At 46.8% G+C, this 14,899-nt stretch overlaps 1 protein-coding gene across 8 annotated transcripts in view; it reads right to left on the reverse strand.

Moving 5' to 3' along the window:
* Window positions 1-14,899, reverse strand: part of PPP2R5C (protein phosphatase 2 regulatory subunit B'gamma) — a 119,164-nt gene that overhangs the window by 87,108 nt on the left and 17,157 nt on the right. The window contains exon 1 of one of the 8 annotated variants that reach the window (XM_028099697.2): window positions 4,411-4,597. The exons of 6 other annotated variants lie outside the window; for them this stretch is intronic. In XM_028099697.2, the coding sequence (XP_027955498.1) occupies window positions 4,411-4,504 (94 nt within the window). In that variant the 5' untranslated portion in view covers window positions 4,505-4,597. Of the gene's footprint in view, window positions 1-4,410; window positions 4,598-14,899 lie in introns of those variants that run through there. One more of the 8 variants, XM_028099721.2, reaches the window with a different exon arrangement.

Genomic DNA, 14,899 nt, shown 5'->3' on the forward strand with positions numbered 1-14,899 from the left:
AAGTTCAAGGGAAGACTGATGAACAAAAAGAGTGCGAACTTGACCCAAACACCCCCCACCCCGAGGGAGATCCGTTACTTTGGTTACCTTCCATACACCCTCAGGAATACGAAAGAAACGCCGTTGCATACAGGATCACTCCAGGTAAGCTTTAGAGGTGTATTTCTAAAAAGCTGCTTCAGAGAGAAGGACAGGTGCACAACATCCAGATGTTTGTGAGGTAGAACTCCTGAGCTGATCTGAGGCACTAGGCAGAAAGAGGTTCATCGGTCTGAGCTTTCGAGAGGTCTTTTATTTTTGGTCAACACTGAAACGTTGGGGGAATGTGGATACCATCAGGCACCGTCCTCACTGTGATCACAACACGCAGGAGGGTGGGACCTCTAGCCAGCCACCTGCATCGTGCACAGGTGTTAGGAGCTGTGCTGGCTGAGCCACTGGATCCGGTCTGACTTCCACACTGCCTCTGGCCCGTTTTACTCGTGAGAAAACAAACTTCTGCAGTTAGACCTCAACATCCCAGGGAAAATGGGTTCCCACAAAAGGAATAGTTTGCTCTTGAGCTCCCCATGGGGCCACGGCTAGATCTCAGTCCTTCAAAGACAGACTCATCAACTGAGTGAGTTTTTGAACAACTAGAACAAGATGGAGTTGACTCTCTGGAGGCTGGAATCACACAGCTGGAAAAGGGTCAAGAGCTCTCTCCTCTCCGGCCATTAACATCTTTTTGGTCTTAAACCTGGTTCTGGAAGTGACACGTTGTACTACACCAACAGGCCACTCCAAAACTCACAGAATGGTCTAGAACGGGGCTTGGAAAACTGGGTCCCATGGGCCAGATCTGGCTTGTCACCTGCTTTTGTAAATAAAGCTTTATTGGAACACAGGTGTGCCTATTCATTTACTTACTGCCTATGTCTGCTTTCACGGCCAAAAATATTTATTTACAGGCACACCTCATTTTACTGCGCCTCACAGATACTGTGTGTTTTTTTTTTTTTTTTACAAATTGAAGGTCTGCAGCAACCTTGCGTTAGGCAGGTCTGTGGACGCCATTTTTCCCACAGCATTTTGCTCACTTAGCGTCTCTGTGTCCCAGTTTGATCATTCTCTCAGTGTACCAAACCTTCTCATTATTATTTTATCTGTTACGATGACCGGTGACCAGTGATGACGGCTTGCTGAGAGCTCAGGCAATGGTCAGCATTTCTCAGCAATGAAGTATTTTTAAATCAAGGTATGTGCACTGTTTCTGTCACTTAATGGAGTAGAGCAGAGTGTAAACGTGACTTCTACAGGTGCTGGGAAACCAAAAAATTCGTCAGACTTGATTTGCAGTGACATGAGCTTTCCTGCGGGATCTGGAACAGAACCTGCGACATCTCCGAGGTATGCCGGCCCTTTTCTGAAAAAGTGTTGACCCCGGTCTAAACCCGCGCTGTCACGACAGAAGCCACAGACACAAGTGTCCACTTAAATTTGAATAACTCTCATGAAATAAAATCCCAGATCCAGTTTCTGAGGTGCACTGGCCACATTTTAAGTGCTCCCTGGTCAGATGTGGCCAGGGCCACCGCCGTGGTCAGCACGGAGAACGTCGTCACCAACACAGGCAGTTCTCTTGGACAGCGCTGGGAGACCAGGATTTAAGTCATCGAGCTAAATTTACAGCCGTCAAGTTCAGGTGACGCGCTCTCCTTCTACAGACAGAAAAGTTTATGTAGATTTCAACAGTGTGTTCCTCTCACGCTTGAACTTTTTTAGGATATGCCAATTCACCATATTAATTGCAAACTCTAGATTATTTAACAGAAGAGAACTGTCCAAACCACTGGGACTACTAATCAGTTCAGTGATCGGATTGATTTATATGTTTACTTGCGCCACCCACCCCGCAGGGGGCTGTAAACTCCCAAAGCTGGGCCAAGGTGCTCACTTCCTGTGGTGAGTTAGGGACCTGCTTGGCACAGCGTGGTAGGGGAACTGACAGACAGATGTAAAATAAAGAAAGAAATGGAACCCTGGGCTCAAACTGTCACACGCAAGAGGCCAATAAAATAGATAAATGTTGATAAGGCACTGGGAAAAACTGCGAGTATAATCCTGTGGCAAAACGTTCTACAAACTGCCCAAATTTCTATTTTAAAATAAGTTTGGTTTTTTTTTTTGAGAAAAAAAAAAAAAAGCCAAACAAAACAACACAAACGCCTGGGTTTAGATTCTGGCCCGACCGTGTGCGGGCTGTGTGTGTGACCTTGGAAGGTCATTTTCCCTTCTGTGTGGAAGACCCCCTCCTCCCTAAATGGGAACCGGGGTGCACCCTGAGAGGGAGGCAGCCCTCAGCGTCGCCCCCTCCTGGCTGCCGCCTCTCCCCAGCATCATTACATCAGCTCCTGCTCTCCCAGCACCTGCGTACCCCCTGCACGGAGGCAGGACCCCTGTGGGTCTGTCCACAAAACCACTGGCTCTGGGGTGGGGCTGCGCCTCTCAGTCACGGTTACTGACCCACAGCACTGGACATACACAGGAGAGCAGCTGACTGGGTGTTTAGTTGGTCGAGAATTTAAAAACCAATATAAGTAAAACCAATCTTGCTAAACTGCACACTAACATGTTTGCTCTAAAAACTGCTTATGAGTAAACACAATGTTCTCCAAGTTTTGAAATTAGAAATTATTCCCCTGTTTGAATTAAAAGTTAGTTTTAGGTCCCTACCGGTTACCCCCTCTTAAAAACTCAAGTGTCTTTTGGGTTAATACACTCCACTACTTTTTCCCTCCATAGTTAGACAGCAAACAACCAATGACTCAACCAAAGGTAAAAAACCCAACCTGGCTATAATAAAGTCTTGGAATAAAATTAAAAAAAAAAAATCAGTGTGGTATAATAGGACATAAAACCAAATAATTCCATTTCAGAATAAACTCTTAGTTCAAAAAATGATGGGGGCCTTAAGTGTTTACTAAAATCAGAAAAACTCACAAACCAAAATAACCTATGTTATTTGTAAGGTATCTTAAAACTATAAGAATATATTTTATATGTAACAAAATTATCTGATTGCTAACTAGTCAGTATTTAAGAACTAACTTAAACCTAAACACAGTTACATTTTGCTTTTACCCGTTTGGTTCCTGCCATTAAAATAACTACATGCTGTCTGTGGTCAACACTGGCTCTTTTCTGGGCACACACCATAAAACAATGAATGCATAGCCCAACCTAAAGGTTGGTCACTGTGGGTATTAATTTTCACCAGCTTTATTAAAGAGGGTTTGGAGAGAAAAGCAACACCCATTTTATTCCAACAGATTGAGTATTCGTGTGGTTTATCTTCCCTGGATACACCCTAGGATCTGAAAAATCTTGTCCGGCATTTTAGTCATAAGGACTATTAGTCACCTAGAAATATTGCCCCCACCCTTCCTTAACACGGGTCCTTAGAGGAGATTCTAACAGTGACAACTGTTTTGTCAGGGCGTAGCTGTGACATTATACATTTTAAAGTGATCTGATAATGCTTAACGTCCATTTTCTGTCTCTCTCAATTATGAACAAAAAAATTTTATATAACACGTGCTTTAAAATGCCAACTAAGAACAAGTATACTACTACCGGGATACTTATATTTTAATATAATAATTATTAATTACTATGGTAATTGTGTTTTTCAGCTCAATTCTGAACCCAAATTTTGTATAAACTACAAGAAGCGAGACCCATGTAACACATTGGAAACTTGTTGCCATTTTAAATTTTAAAGTCAAACGCCAATACGGAGCCTATTTGAATGCCAAATATTTCCTACTACTCCATGAACCCGCTAACATCTCAGACATTATGACCCACAATAGATTTCTGTAGCTCAAAGCTTGAGCATATGTCTCTCTGAGGCTCCACGGCAGGAATGAAAACAACCCCTTTAAAGGAAGTTCTCTTCCGAGCATTTCTGCATTATTTCCTGACGGTTCATCTTCATTACGGAGATGTGCCCCCAATGAAACGTTTGCAGCGTCGAGCGACCCAGATGTAACAGAAACTCTGCGGACAGACAACTTGGCCCGGCGCTGCCGCCCGCCTCTCCTTCCCACCTCCACCCAATACCTTCCCCGGGCAGTGACTTCACATCCTTTGACATCAGCACGGCTCGGAAAGGGGGATGGGAGAGCGAGCAGAAAGCAGAAAAACCAGCTTTGAACTATGCGTGCAAGGCCTCTCTCAAGACTCTGATTCCGCGAGTCTTCGTAAAATGCCAGACCGTGGTGACACAGCCCACCTCCGCGGGCTAAGTGTGCAGCGCGGCGCAATGGTTCTGCTAGCGGGGACTTCCTGCTCCTCTTATCTGAAGCACAATAGCCATTTATTAACTAACCACAGAAGGTTCCGATTCGGCGACACACAATAACTCACCTCGAATATGGAGAAGGGCCACGGGCTGGAAAGGCCCGTTGGAGTTCGCCGCGTCCACCACCATCCTGCTGCCCGCTTTATTACATGTCCACATCTAGACTCCAGCGGGAAAGGCAATGTACTCCTTAAGGCAAGAAACCAGCCTCCATTTTAGTTTAAAAAAAAAGACAAACTGAAGCTCTCTGCAGCTGGAGGGAACTGGCTGCCCCGTGATGTCAGCAGGCATGGAGCTCGCTGATTGGCCCGAAGCTGCAACTTAAAATGACACTAAAAAAACTGCAAATGGAGAGAGCGCCCTGCTCGGCTGTCAGTGTGCACGGCCGACCGGCTCCCGGCTCCCACAGGCTTCGCTCCCTGCTAACTTCCAGCCCGAGAGCCCCTCTCCGAGGGTGCAGGACTGGGCCGGCCCCCACACCCCCCTCTGCCGGACGGGGAGCGGCCTCGAGTGCGAGTCATGGAAGGCAAGTGTGTGCGAGCCGCAGGAACTCCACCGCCGGCGCCCCGGGGCTGGCCCCCCAAAGTCAGAGGCGCCTCATTCCCGCCTGGCCACCGGCAGCTCCGGGTTCCAGGCGCTCCAACATCTGAACTGGAGTTAGCACGTGGGCAACCCGGGTTTCGCGGTGTTTAGGCAAATGGCTATTCAAAATTATGCAATCCCAAGCCGCTAGTGTGGACTCGGGCTCAGCCTCCCCTATTGCCGAGTTATGAGCTGATCCTCAAACACTTTTTTCCCCCCCTCGGGATCTACTGTTTTTATTGGAAAAATTCAGTTAAAAAATTACACAGGAAATGAAAGCTTCCTTAAACTGAATAGCTAGAAAGCGCTACAGACTAAAGGCAGTTAAAAGAAAGTGATAAAATGAAATGCAGTGTTCGTTTTTTATCTTAAAGATGGCAACACGTTAGATACTTTGAAGTTTATAGAAATTTTATTTAAGTTTAAAATCTCTAAAAAAGGATATTTCCTTTGTTATGGGGCTAATTTTGAAAGCTCTTATTTAGATCTTTGTTTCTTATCTTAAAAAGGAGTTAATGTGAAAAGCTGTGCCAAGGAGACAGACCTTTCTGGAGTATGAGGAGGGGATCAAAGAGATGATCCCCTAACAAAAAGAAGTATCACTGCTACCTCCAACTAAAAACAAACTGCAGGGAAAGTCACTGGCAGGTACAACGGAAAACAGATTCCTCACTTCTTGACACACACACACAACTAAGTCTGTCCAAACCACACATCCCTTTTCATGCATTCTCCTGCAACTCCCCTGCGTGAACAAGAACGCCAAAGCCCTCTGCTTCCCAGACCTCCTTCAATAGTAAGAAACACCTGAGATGCAAGAGGGGTTAGCGGTTGCACCAGTGGGCTGGCACGCCCTGTAATTCGAGGAATGAGTGAACCGCTACAATTGTCCAGGGGTGTTTAGCAAGGCCCCCTCACTAGCAAGAAGGCAGTTTTTACAATATGCATCAATATCGACCACAAAAATAAATTAAGTGAAAGCAAACCAAATCCCACCTGGGCCTCCCTCCTTCCCAGAGCTGAAGGATGCCGCTGGATTCCAGGGCTGGCCATGCAGTTATTTACAACAAGCGATGGGGACCCGTCCTTAGCCACCTGTGCATACTTGGCCTTTCACCTGCCTGGCTCCTCCTCTAGCTGAACAAAAACTGCCCGTGCTTTCGGTCAGCTAATGTGAATTTAAATTCTGGCTGCTGACCCGCTGGGCTGTCAGATCGTGGGAAGGATGGCTCTCCCAGGACCAGCACCACCTTCTCAGCCAGGGAGTGATGTCAGATGAACTCAGACGTGTGTGCAATGAGGAACGAGAGGTGCGCAGGGGGCTTTGTAGGGGGTCCGGAGCAGATGCTTCCCACGGATCCGTACTTTAAAGAGACAGAGACCCGGCCTCAAATGATTTGATGTTTCATAGGATATGAGAAGGGGAAAGGTGCCTGTCCCAAGACTGTGCTGATGAGCTAAAATCAAGAGATGAGGGGGAAAGACTTCTAGGATCTTTACATAAAATATGCAGATTAGAAGTCAAGGAACAAGTGAAGAGGTTTCTTGATGTATTTTTCCTAATGATCTCAGATCAAAGGATCTCAACTTTATTAGTGATTTCCCCCCATGCTCTTCTGAAGCCTTGTACATATAAAGTAGTTCTTTAAAGAACCTAAGGACTGTGATCTGGAAATCACTGACGAAACACACCCTAAACATAAATAAGCAAAGAAACAAATGAGTAATATGGAGAGAGGAAAAAAACACTTGAATGAATACACAGAAGGCAGGCTCCTGGACAGGAAGGGTAAATACTATAAATATGCTCTTCATTCCCCGTCCCCCCCCCAAATTGATTTACAGGTGTAAAGCAATTCCAGTCAAAATTTGGTTGGGTCTCTTTATTTTTCTGACACATTTTTTTTCCTTGACAAAACAGTTCTAAAGTTCCCCTGGAAAAATAAAAAAGCAAGAGAATGAGATTACTTGTGAGGAAGGTTGGTCCTACCCACTGGAAAGCTTGTGAATTCACGCCCGTGTAATGAGAGCCTAAGAGGCAGGTCCGGACCATGGGACGAAGCTACAGCCCCCAGAACGGGAAGCACATGCGTCCAAGTGTATTATTACGACAGACAATGACTCTCGAATCAGTGGAAAGGGTAAGATTAGTTAGATAACCGGTTGGTGATGTGGGGATAAACCAATTTAAGTCTTCACACCAAAATAAAATCTGAGATAAGTAAAAAACCAAACCAAAATCGCCCCCTTACTCCCCACATTTCCTACAGCTTTCAGAAGGGAAGTCGAGTATCAAGAGAATAGGGCATTTAAAAACAACGGACAAACCCTTATTGGATATTGCTCACATTAAAAAATTTACAAATTTCTGGATGTTCCCTCCAAAAAACCAGAGGAAACACAGAGGCTGTAAATACAAGGAGTTAAATATACACCAGAGTTGATTATAAAAAACGGGGCCTAGATGTTGAAATGATTCAGTTCACAAATGAACAAGTGATCAACACTTGCATAAAAAGTATTTCTCTGCCCATCAAATCAGCAATAATTTCAACAAATGACAGTTACTCAACACCGGTAAAGGCATGCCGTGACCCTGCCAACAAATCTCTAAGTTGTTTGGATCATTCCGGAATTAAAATCATCTGGCAATATGGATCAAGATTCTTTAAGTAATTTTACTCCTGGGAATCTATTCTAGAAATGTTTCTATTCTAGAAACATAGTAGTAGAGTGAGCATCACATTTTAATATTTTAAAAATTGTGCTAAAATACCCATTACATAAAATTCACCGTCTTAACCACTTTGAAGCGCACAGCTCAGTGGTATTAAGTACATTTACATTATTGTGCAGCTGCTGCCACCGTCCATCCACAGAACTCTCTTCACCCTGCAAAACTGACACTCTGTCCCCATTAAACAAGAACTCCCCCTCCCCCCCGCCCCCCCAGTCTCCAACACCCCCCTCCGCCCCCTTCTACTTCTGTCTCTGTGGACCTGACCACCCCAGGGACCCCATCCAAGTGGAATCAGGCAGGCTTTGTCCTGGGACTGGCTTGCTTCCCTCGGTGTAACGTCCTCGAGGTCTGCCCCTGTCATAGCAGGTGGCAACATCTCCTTCCTTTGTAAGGCTGAAGAATATTCGGTGGTGCGAACAGACCCCGTGCTGTCCCATTGAACCACAGATGGCCGTTCGGGCTGCCTCTGCCTCCGGGCTACTGTGAATAAAGCCCCGATAACAGGGTGTGCCGTGTCTATCTTAAGTCCCTCCTTCCAACTCCTTGGGGTGTACCCCCAGAAGCGGAATTGCTGGGACATAGGGCATTCCTATGTTTAACTCTCAGAGGAGCTGCCGTGCTTTTTCCCATAGCAGAAGGAGCATTTCACATTCCCACCAACTGCACAGGCCTCCAATTTCTCCACATTCTCACCAACACTGGTTGTTGTTTTTGTTTTTTTTTAAGATTTTATTTATTTATTCATGAGAGACAGAGAGAGAGAGAGAGAGAGAGAGAGAGGCAGAGGGAGACGTCGGCCTCCTGTGGAGCAGGGAGCCCAATGCGGGGCTCAATCCCAGGACCCTGGGACCATGACCTGAGCCAAAGGCAGATACTTAATGACTGAGCCACCCAGGTGCCCCAAAAATCTAAGTTTTGATGTCATCCAGCTTAACTATTTTTACTTTTGTTGCCTGTGCTTTTGGTGTCATTTTGAAGAAATCAGTAGCAAATTCAGTGTCATGAAGCTTTTCCTCTAATGGCTTGTAATCTTAGGTCCTACATTTAGGTCTTTGATCCACTTTGAATTACTTTAAAAAAAAAGATTTTATGTATTTGAGAGACAGATAGTGTGAGTGGTGGGGAGGGGGAGAAGAAGGAGAGAGAATCTTAAGCAGGCTCTGCACTGAGCACAGAGCCTGATGCAGGGCTCCATCTCACAACCCTGAGATCATGACCTGAGCCAAAACCAAGAGTCCCATGTTCAACCAACTGAGCCACCCAGGCGCCCCTGAGTTACTCTCTGTGTATGGTGTGAGGTAGGGGTCCAACTCCATTCTTCTGCATGTGGACATCCGATTCTTCTAGGGCCATTTGTTCAAAAGGCTGTCCTTCCCCCATCGAGTGGGTGGCACCCTTGTTGAAAACCATGGGATGGGTTTATTTTTGGGCTCTCCAGTCTGCTCTATACTGGTGTATATGTCCATCTTTACGCTGGTACCACACAGTTTTTGACTACTGCAGCTTTGCAGGAAGTTTTAAAATCAGGAAATTTAAGACCTCCAAGTGTGGTGTCCTTTTCCAAGACTGCTTTGGCCATCTGGGGTCCCTGAAGATTCCATGTGAATTTTAGGATGGATTTTTCTGTTTCTGGAAAAAAAACTGTTAGGATTTTGATAAGGATTGCACTGAATGTGTAGATCTCTTTGGGCAGCACTGACATCCTGGAGGTATTGTCTTCCAGTCCGTGAACACAGATGTCCGTCCCGTGACTGGCATTGTCTTCAGTGTCTTGAAGCAGTGTTTTGTATATCAGTGTATAAGTCTTTTATCTCCTTGGTTAATTCCTAGTAAGTTTTCTTCTAGAGCATCACATTTTTATTTATGATTCTAAAATACTAGAAACCACCTAAATGTCAAAGGGATTATCCCACACAATGAAATATTACACACCCATCAAAAATCTTTACAAGTATATAAAATGAAAATAACTGGAAAGGGCAGTGTGTAAGTTTTCAGAAATATGATCATAAGAAGAAATACTCCCCAAATATCAACTGTTGAGTGTTATGGCAATGGGTGGCTTTTCTTCCTGAAACTTCTGTATGTTTTTCAGTACTGCTAAAATAAGCATATAATATTTTGATAAAAATGACAAGTAACAGTTTTTAGAAAGACATATAGATGAAGTTAACGGGGACGAACCCTCAACGAACGCAGCCTCTTGGGTGCAGGTGATGAACTGAGAATCGGCTGTGATGGGAAGTATGATCCCCAAGGTTTGTTCGTTGTGATGCATCCATGAGCTCATGTAGGTAAAAACACACCAACAAAAACTGGCCTAAATCAGGCAAGACAAACTGAACCAAGAAACTAGAGGATGTGGACTCCCCGTCTCAAAGAATCAGCCACGGACTAGTTTTTACCACCATATCTGCCACCTTTGCTGTGAATCTGACCCTCACTTAAGCTAAGAGGGTTCCACTGGTCCCCAGAGCCTCGTCTTCACTGATGGAACAAGCCCTCAAGTGATGTTCCCAGAAGAGGCTCCTACCACGGCCACACCCTGTCGCTGGGCTGCCAGTTCCTGCCACCTCCGATTACCCTCGGGATGGTTCTTCTCACCTGGGGAAGGGGGTGTATGTGATCTTCCACCTCCTCGGCTGTGAGGAGGAGCACTGTCATGGATGGAGGCTACTACCCTTCTGGGCTGAAGTGCAGGCTTGGGAGGGAGTGGCTCCAGTCGTTACAGGTGTCATGCTGAGAACTGTGGACGCCACCGCACTCCAAGAACATGGCCTCTAGCAACAGTGCTTCAGAAAGATCCCCAGGCTGCAGTGGGATCCCTGCTTAGGCTGCCTACCCCCACCCCAGAAGCCTTCCTACTCCCTCTTTGGGCCACAGGCTCTCTCCCCAGGCCAGCCCCCCAGACGGTGCCTGGCACACAGCAGGTGCACCCTCCAATATATTGAATGATGGACGAGTCAAGCAGTAACACCTATCTGGTTCTCCAAAACCCCCTTAATACTCTTTAAAGCTCTTCTTCGCTGTAGCACATAACTAAGAGAGACAGGCCACCTAGTTGCCTGGGCAGTAACATGTCCCATCCCCTGGCACATAACCCCTGTCTGGCCTCCCGCTGCGCCCTCCATTACCACCTGTGATGGGCTGACCTGCCTTCCAGGACGGCCTCATAATTGGGCTCCTGCTCTCTCGGGACAACCCTACCCCTTTCCCTGCCCTCTTGCCACTGCAGCCACATCAGTCCAGCTCACAAAGGGCCTGAGCTAATGCCAAGGGAGGAAAGGCACCTTTCTGGGCTCAGGAGGGTCTGCCTTCCAGAACAGAAGGCAGGCGAACAGGGGCCTCCCCCGCCCACTCTCAGCACGCTCTCCCATCAAAGATGCAAATGCAAGCATGTCCGTGCTGTACCAAAGCGAAGGCTTAAAAAGGAATTACTCTTTATTCTCTGGTCCCTCTGTCACTTTGTTTTGGTCTTTATTTAAAAGCAAACTGCCTGTAAATACACCCCACTGATTTTATTTCTGATTTAGCATTTCTGAATAAAACTTTCCAGTTTTCGTTTCTAAATTTAGCTCAAGGTTTTATTTTTCTTCTCCCAGGCAATTTTGTCTGCAAATTGAATATGCTCGTATTTTAGTGAAGAAGTTTTAGAGTTCCCTTCATGAAAAGAAAGTTGTTTTTTGAACCTAGAGAGCCAGGGTGTCGTCACAGCAAAGCACGGCCGTCGTGCGGGCCGGCACTGTCTTTTTCGAACCGGAAACTACAGGAGCTGAATGACGTCCGTTCTGTCAGGTAAGAGAGCTAACCCAAAATGTCTGGCTTCCCCTGGAGCTTAAAACAGACTTTTTCCTGAGGCAGATCAAAGACACCCAGCATTCAGCCGTGTTCAAAGGTTGCCAGGGAACGTCTGCTTGCCAAGAGCAAGGACAAAGGGACGGGCGCTCGTTGCCCGTTGACCGGAGCGCATCCTGCGAGTAGAAAGCGCGGTCGGGCTGGTCCCCAGGGAAGGCCAGCGGGGCTAAGTGGGGTAGACCGGGGAGACTTAGCCCAGGGGCTTGCTGTCGTTCTCCCCACAGCTGGGCTGGAAAGTAGAGCAAGTGCTCACAGCAGCCCCTAGTTGCGGGGGGGCAGGGTGCCCACGCGAGGTGTATCTCGTACACATGACATAGCCGGTGCTCTCACGTCAGCTGCTGAGAACAAACCTCCTGCTACACAGCAGAACCTGAGGTGGACGGAGCGGTGAGCCTGGACCGGTTCCTCACGGGAGGGGACGCCAGGGCAGTTCTCGGGAACTGAAGGAGTGTGGAGGGAGCGGGCAGAGGGCCCGAAGTGCGTCTCCTGCATCCTTGGCAGATGCTGGACTGGGCACCAAAACAGACAAGCAAACAGCTCCGCCCCCGGTGACGCCTCCCGCAAGAGTCACGCGTGCGGTGTGTTCCGCACCCTGAGTGTCCATCGATGCACGAATGGACACTCACACTGGGGTCTAGTCACACACTGGAATATTCTTCAGCCTTAAAAAGGAAGAAATCCTGTCACCGGCTACAACACGGATGATCCTTGAGGACACGATGCTGAGAGAGAGAAGCCAGAGCCAGCAGGACACATTCCGGATGATTCCGCTTCCTGGAGGAGTTGAAATCCCAGAGATAGAAAGGCGAATGGCAGTCGCGGGGCAGGGGGAGGACGAGGGGAGGCACTGTGCACCAGAGGCAGGGTTTAGTTGGGGACGATGAACAGACAGTGGTGATGGGCGCACAGCGCTGTTAACGTACTTAATGGACACTGATACGTGGTTAGAATGGTAAATACTATGCGATGTATATTTTACCACAATTAGAAAAAGCGATGAGGCAGAGCGCAGAGCAAAGCTGGGCGTCCAGGGCCGCGAGGGGCTGGACAGAGGATGGGCCCGCCGCGTGTGTGCAGGCACGAGCAGGAGGTGAGGTGCAGTGAGAAATCAGAGGGAGGTGTTGGGAGGGCCTGAGCCGAACAGTAACTGTGAGGCTACAGCTAGTTGGAAGCCAACTCCCAGGTTCTGCCCCGAGGCGGCTGACAGAGGCCTGAGACCGACTGTCCCTTGTAGTAAAAGCCACGTCTGTGGCCCCAGGAGAGCAGACAGGACAGTGTCCCAGAAGGGCCGGGCTGGCTGACATGGCACCGGCTCCTGGTCATGCACCCCGGAGGCCCTGGGGGCACCTCTGCTGCCCAGCTGCTGAGGGAATGGAGCCAAGAGGAGCCTGAGTTGGAAAAGCGTGGTGGATCGGGGTCTGCTGGCTCCTGGAGCGCAGGGGCCACCTCTGGTCATTGTCACTGTCCCGGCCACCTCCCCATGCTCCGGACAACCCAGACGGTCAGTAAGTACTCGCTGTGAACTGGCACTTGCCTCACAAGGCCTGAGGCCATTTCCTCTGTTACCCTGGGCAGCCAGGAGCAAATGCAGAAATCCAAGCCCGGGGCAGAAGACAGGACTGAGGAGAGCAGTTTCTTGGCCCGCCAGAATTAGGGCAGGCGTTCTGCAACTTCTCATGCTGCACTGTTCTAATCCCGCAACTAATGGCCAAAGAGGCAAAGCTCCCCTAAATACATGCACAGTTCATTTTTAGGCAGTAAAAATGATCCACTTGTATGGCCAAACTTTCAATGGTATCAGAAAATGAATTGCTTTGAAAAAGGCTGAAGTATTGTATTTTCACAAAACCAGGGCCACGTAAATTCTCCCAACAATAATGTAACAACTTCTTTCCCAAAAGCCCAAGTGCTTAGCAACTCCAACTGTCTGTCCCAAGGTCTCCAGTTAATTGCTAAGTCCTAGTTGCTCCTTTATGACCTGACTTCTCCCAGGCTCTTCTTTCCCACAAGAACAACTGCAAGAGACAAACTGCATGCCACACATCACCCAAAACATCTCCCTTCACTTAGCATTGAACACTTCTACCTTCCATACCAAAAATGGTAAACGAAGGGACTAATTCAGGGAAATCTTTGAATGAAAAGGGCCTGAAGACTATATTCAGCCTCACTGTTAAATGAATAAAAATAGGAAATGCTACTTTCCACTTAACAGATGACTCAGATTTTAAATGGCCCCAGTATGGAAACGGTGCAATGGGCCAGGCTTCTCATCTGCTCGGGGCAGGGCGTGCCTAGTGCCACCTCCCCGGACAGCGTCTGGGTGGTCCCTATAAAGGGATTTAGAAAACACACAGGCTTTAGTCCCTTCTCTGAGACCAGCTTAAGAAAAGGTTCAAAGATGGGAACGACAAAAGATTTACATTACAGCATGATCTATAATGGCTGAAAACCAAGGATCACCACAGAATGGAATACTACGGTTGTTTAAAAAATTCTGCTTCTCTTTCCATTCAGGTTAGGAACAAGATACACATGCCCACTTGCACCACCACCTGTAACATCTTACTGGAATTTTCAGTCAATTTAGGGGGAAGACACTAATAGGACTTTCAGAACAAAGACGTGAGGTTATCTTTATGTGCAGATCTAATTAGATACCTGGGACATCCGAAAGAATCAACTGAAAACTACTGGGAACAATAAGATAATTCAGTAAGAAAGCAGGATGTGAAAGCAAGACACAGACATCGACAGCCTTCATATAAATAATTGACTAGAAGGCACAATAGCAACAATAATAGAATATCTAGGCATAAAACTTAAGAACTGTGCAAAACCCACACGATGGATACTTTAAAAACACCCCAAAGGAAATGAAAGTAGCCTTCGCATAGCACACTCCTAGGCCAGAGGATGCAAATATTCTAAAGATGCCAATTCTTCCTGGACATTTAAAAAATGTGATGGGATCCTGATAAAAAAACAACCACTTTTTCTGCAATGAAACGAGCCAATTCAAAGTTCCTACTGTTTGTAATAATATCAGTATTATTGTTGTGAATTATTTTAATAGGATATAGCAATAATTATGCCAATGGTGTTCGAAACCAAGATTTTCAGTGTAAAAGAGAGAAAACTGAAGATTCAAGAAACATGTGAAAACATAATGTTAAGGTTCAACTGAAAACGTCAATATGAATGCATAACTAATACGTACATGTACTCATATTCCACTTTCCTACATTGACAGCACCTAAAAGCAACATCAGTCCAATAGCAACAAGCACCCCTAGTGCCCAGATTTTGGTCTCTAAAATAAACACCCACTGAAAGGAATCAGGGCTCTTTGAAAGTGGCCAGTTCCAAGTCTGGGG

The sequence above is a fragment of the Eumetopias jubatus genome, unplaced genomic scaffold, assembly GCF_037043125.1.
Source record: "Eumetopias jubatus isolate StellerSeaLion01/CBP00866 unplaced genomic scaffold, mEumJub1_p1.0 scaffold_7, whole genome shotgun sequence".
NCBI lineage: Eukaryota > Metazoa > Chordata > Mammalia > Carnivora > Otariidae > Eumetopias > Eumetopias jubatus.